The sequence below is a fragment of the Monoraphidium neglectum genome, assembly GCF_000611645.1.
Source record: "Monoraphidium neglectum strain SAG 48.87 unplaced genomic scaffold scaffold00324, whole genome shotgun sequence".
Lineage (NCBI taxonomy): Eukaryota > Viridiplantae > Chlorophyta > Chlorophyceae > Sphaeropleales > Selenastraceae > Monoraphidium > Monoraphidium neglectum.
Genome location: NW_014013304.1, coordinates 8,900 through 13,465, shown reverse-complemented (window position 1 = coordinate 13,465; position 4,566 = coordinate 8,900). Strand labels below are relative to the sequence as shown.

Below are 4,566 nucleotides of genomic sequence, written 5' to 3'. Positions count from 1 at the left end.
TCTTGCAGCGACGCGCCCGCCGCCGTCTGCCCCTGCTGCCATCCCTACGGGCCGCACGTGACACTCGCCAAGCACGCGGCGATGCTGGGCGGCGCGCTGCTGGGACGCGAGGCGTCCCAGAAGGTGTCAAAACCCGAACTCTTTGTTGTGGCGCTCCAGGTGGGCGGCGAAGCGATCTGCGTCTGATTGCAGCGCGCGTCAGCGACAGCCTGCTGTCGATTCAAACAGTCGATTGCTGCCTCCCCCTTGGACGCCCAGCACCTCACCTGGCAAACCCCACTTGCCTCGCACGATCCAAGGTTTCGGGGACGCTGACCGGCCTGCTGCGCGCAGCGCTGATAGACGGCTCCTTCCACTACCAGCCCTTCGTCGTGATGGCGGTGCACCTGACGGCCCCAAACCGGTCCCGCGCGGCCCCGCTCGCCGCCGCCGCTGCGGCAGCAACAGCAGCAGCAGCCGCGGTCTCGCGGGAGCGTGCGGGGCGCCTGCTCTGGTCCGCCGTCGCCGCGCAGCTTGCGGCCGCCGCACGCGCCGGGGTGGGGGATCGAGGCGTGACGGAAACAACCGCGCTCTCCACCGGGATCCAGATCGCGCTCGCGAGCGACGAACTCCGCGCCCTGTTTCGGGACCTGGCGTCCCACGCGCCCGCGCTGCGCCAAATCCTCGCGGCGCTGACAAACCGCGTCCGGCCCGGCGGCGGCGGCGGCGGCGGCAGCTGGGATGGCTGGGGCGAGGACACCGTGCGCTGCTGCCTCACGCTGCTGCAGGGCGCGGTCGAGTCGGACCTGGATGCCACGCGCGCGTCCGCAGGAACGGCGGCGGCGCTTGAGGCGCCCCTGCTGGCGGTGCTGGCGGGGGCGCCCGCCCTTCTGGAGGCCGGCGGCAAGTCCACGTGCCCCGCCCTCGCCGCAGTCCTGCTGCGCGCCACCATGCACCGCGGGGCCGGCGTGCCAGCGCCGCTGGTCGTGTCGGCACCGGGCTCCCCGGCAACAGTCGCTTCTGCGCTGCGCGCCGCGTGCAGCACCAAGGGGCGCCAGCACGACACTGACCGCGCACAACTGCTGCACAATGCGGCGGCTCTGGCGTAATTTTGCGCCGCTCTCAGCTGCGGGGACCGCTGGGCGCTCGACTTCGCTGCGCCGCGGCACGGCGCGCTGCGCGCGCTGGTCGGCGCCGCGCGCCGCGGGCCCGCCGCGTACGCGGCGCCTGGCGGCGGCGGCGGCGGCGCCGCCGCCAGAGGTCACCTCCCGCCCATCGACCCCGCGTCCCTGGGCGCCCAGATCGCGGGCACCCTCGGTGCCGTCGCCTATGCACTCAAGGATCCCTACAACCCTGCCGCGGCGCCCGCGGCGGCGAGGGGCGCGGCCGCGGCGGCGCTGCCGCCAGTTGCTGAGCTGCGGGCCCTCGTGTGGGGCGGCCTCGCGGCGGGCGGCCGGGAGGGGCTGAGCAGGACGCGGACCGTGGCGCTGCGCTCGACCTCTGCGCAGTATGACATGGCCGCCACGCCCGGCGTGCTCGCCTGGCTGGCGGCGGCGGCCGTCGAAGGCGCGGGCGTCCCCGGCCCCGCCGGCTCGACGTCGGGCTCTGCGCTGCAGGTGCTGCACACACTCTGTGGCGGCCAGCCGGGCCTGCCGCCGCCGCGCGGCTGCGTGCCGTGCACGGACCCTGGGTGCGTGGACGCGACCTGTCCACTGCGCTTTCGCGCGCCAAGCGTGGCCGTCGCGCTAGAGAGGGCAGCCGTGGCCCTGCGAACTGTTGCCGAGTACGCTGGCGCCAGAGGGGCCGACGGCGACGACGCCGCGTCGCCGGCTGCCAACGCTGCCGCGGCGCTCGAGGCGCTGCTGGCCGGGCGGCTGCGCGGCGGCGTCGCGAGCGGCTTGGGCGGCGGCGCCAGCTTTGAGGCGGCGGTTGCGGCGCCACCAGCTCGGCAGAAAGCGATACCGTCTTGCGCCGCGTGCGGAAAGGGCCAGGCGCAGGACGGTTCGAAATTCAAAAAGTGCGGCGCCTGCGGGATCCCGAGGTGAGCGCAGCGCAGGCTCTGCCCTTGTCATCTGTTCAGCCCCCCCCCTCAACCCCTGTCACCTTTGGACGTTGTGCTTGGTGCCCTCGCCCTCGCTGCGGCAGGGCTGATTTTGTTCGGCTAGATTGTATCACGTCCTAGCAGCCTGGCGGCGAGCGCCAAGCCGCATGTCACTACTGGGCGGGATGGACGCAGCAAGAGGGGATGGGGCCCCGCAGCACTGCATGCGCTGCGCGTCCTGCACACGCTGAACGCGTGCACACACCCAGGCGTGGTTTGGAATGCTCGACCAAGTGCGCGCATGCGCAGTCAAAGCCCCAAACGCCAATGCCAACTCACATCCACATCCACACTCAGACGCACGTGTGCGCGCTCATCACTGCAGGTACTGCGGTCCTCGGTGCGCCAAGGCTCACTGGAAGGCCGGCCACAACAAAGAGTGCGGCAGGGGCGCGACGGCCAGCGGGGGCGGCGCGGGTGCGAGCAGCAGCAGCGGCGGCGGCGGCGGCGGCGTGTCTGAGGCCGCAAGGCAGTCGTAGCGAGGCTGCCGGCTTGCTGGCCCTTGCCAAGTCGTAGATCTGTGCGGGTGTTGAGCGGCCCAGGCCAAACATGTTGGGGTGGGGGGCTGCTGAAGTTGGGAAGAGTGGCTGGACATGGGGTGGGTGTGTGTGCTGTATGTCAGCGACTGCAAAAGAACCGCCAGCCCGCGCTTGGCCCACAAGCAAGCGGCCGTCACCACCGGCTGCACCCGCCGCAGAGGCTGCTTGTGGCGTCAGCAGTGCAGGTGGGGTGAAGGCGCAGGCTGTGCTGACGGCGTCGGCTTGTGTGACGCCCGCGGCGCGCCAGGTGCCTGGTCCCCTTACTTACTGAGGCTGCCTGCAGCTAGTCACCCAACAACCAATGAAGGCGTCCGAGCGCACCCATGTGCCAGAGTGCATGCTTTCCTGCCTGGCGGCACACATGGGACTGTGCTCAGCCATCATGAACGCAGACTTCATTGATATGATGAACTTTTGCCAGAGCAACCAGCAACGGCCTTGCGCATCTGTGGGCAGCCTGGTGGCAGGCACCAGGTTTGTGGGAACCACTGGGTGCATCAATTTTCAGGTCTTCAAGGCGGCCTTGAAGTCTATTTGAGCATCAGAAATTCTGCATTGGCGTATGCATAATCATGCATGAGGTGTAACTGCTCATTGTGCGCGTGATCATGGCTGTGCTGAGGCAGTTTGCATGTGGATGTCGTACAGCTCCCAGGCGACGCGGACGTGACTGATGCGGACACCCGGCGACCTGGGTGGACGCGAAGCAAACGGGCACGCATGAACTTGGACAGAAACGGCTGCGGCCTGAGAGTGCGCTTTGCCCGCCACCCGCAACGCCCCGCAGGGCGGCCCTGGTGGCACTTTGCCGTCGTGTCGCTTCGCCCGCCAGCCCCCCCCTCTGGGGCCGGCGCGGCTTCCTCGCCGCACGCGCGGGCGTTCCTGTCCACTCCCGGAAAGCCTGCCGCAGCGGCCAATCATGGGCCCTGTGTGTGCTGCGGTTTCAGCGGTCAGGGGTCGGCCAATCGTGTACACTCCATTTGTCCTGGCATGACATGTGTCTCCGAACGGCTCGGCCCAAGCAGCAGTGGCGCAGCTGCGCAGCCCTGCGCTGAAGAGGAATATTTTTGTGGGATCACCAGCCGCCGCCGATGTGAACCATCCTGACGCCTGTGGGGATAGTCAAGGTGAGAGTTGGAGGTGCGTGTCCGCCCGTCAGTGGTGGGAGGGGACGCGTGTTTGTGTTCAAATGGGGCAGCGAGTGCTGGCGTGGGGCCCAGGTCACGTGTCTCCTCTTCAATTCTAGCCGCTTGTTGCAGCTGTGCATGCAGTTGTCTTGGATGCTAGACGTATCATACATACATGCTGTACAGTACGGTAAAGGCGTCGATAGGTGAGCGAGCACTGCGTCACCGGATTACCGTACTGTTCTGTACATACATCTCATGCTGCTGCACGCTACAGGGAACTTATTAAACAGCTATTGTTTCGTCATTTAGCCCACAGGGGGAGGTCCGGCTCTGTTGTTCAATTGTCTACAGAAATTCAGCGAGCTTCGTTTGTGATAGCGTTTTTTGAACTGCCCAGTCAAAACATCGTGTTATTCCGCATTACCAGCATCGGCGCTCGGGCCAGCGACCTTGTATGGGAGAAACAAGCAGCCGTAGCCAGGATCAGGAGGTGCGAGCGCAGTCATGAGTCTGGACGCGGCGCTCCGCCGCGTTGCCTCCTATCGGCAAGCCACCCACGCCGCCGGCGATTTGACCGTGGGCGGCCTGGCGCCCAACTTGAATGAGCTCGACCGCCTCGCCGCCTCGCGCGGCTCGCACGTTTCCCCAGAGGTGGTTTCGGAGATCGCGCAGGCGGTGGCCGCTGCTCCGCTCGACCTTGCGCGATTCGCCGGCCCAACCCACGCGCTCTCGTGGCTCTCGGCGCAGCCCCGCCTCGCGCCCGCCGCCGCGACGCCCGCCACTGTGCGCGCGATCGCCGAGGCGATCGCTGCGGCGG

General features: G+C 68.1%; 1 protein-coding gene across 1 annotated transcript; it reads left to right on the top strand.

Annotated features, from left to right (window-relative positions):
• Positions 1–81: 81 nt before the first annotated feature.
• MNEG_2767 (hypothetical protein) lies at positions 82–2,024 on the top strand (the record flags this gene model as incomplete). The annotated part of the gene is made up of 3 exons (XM_014048754.1): positions 82–159; positions 300–967; positions 1,106–2,024. 3 exons carry the CDS (start codon positions 82–84, stop codon positions 2,022–2,024), a joined length of 1,665 nt encoding a protein of 554 aa, XP_013904208.1.
• Positions 2,025–4,566: the final 2,542 nt, after the last annotated feature.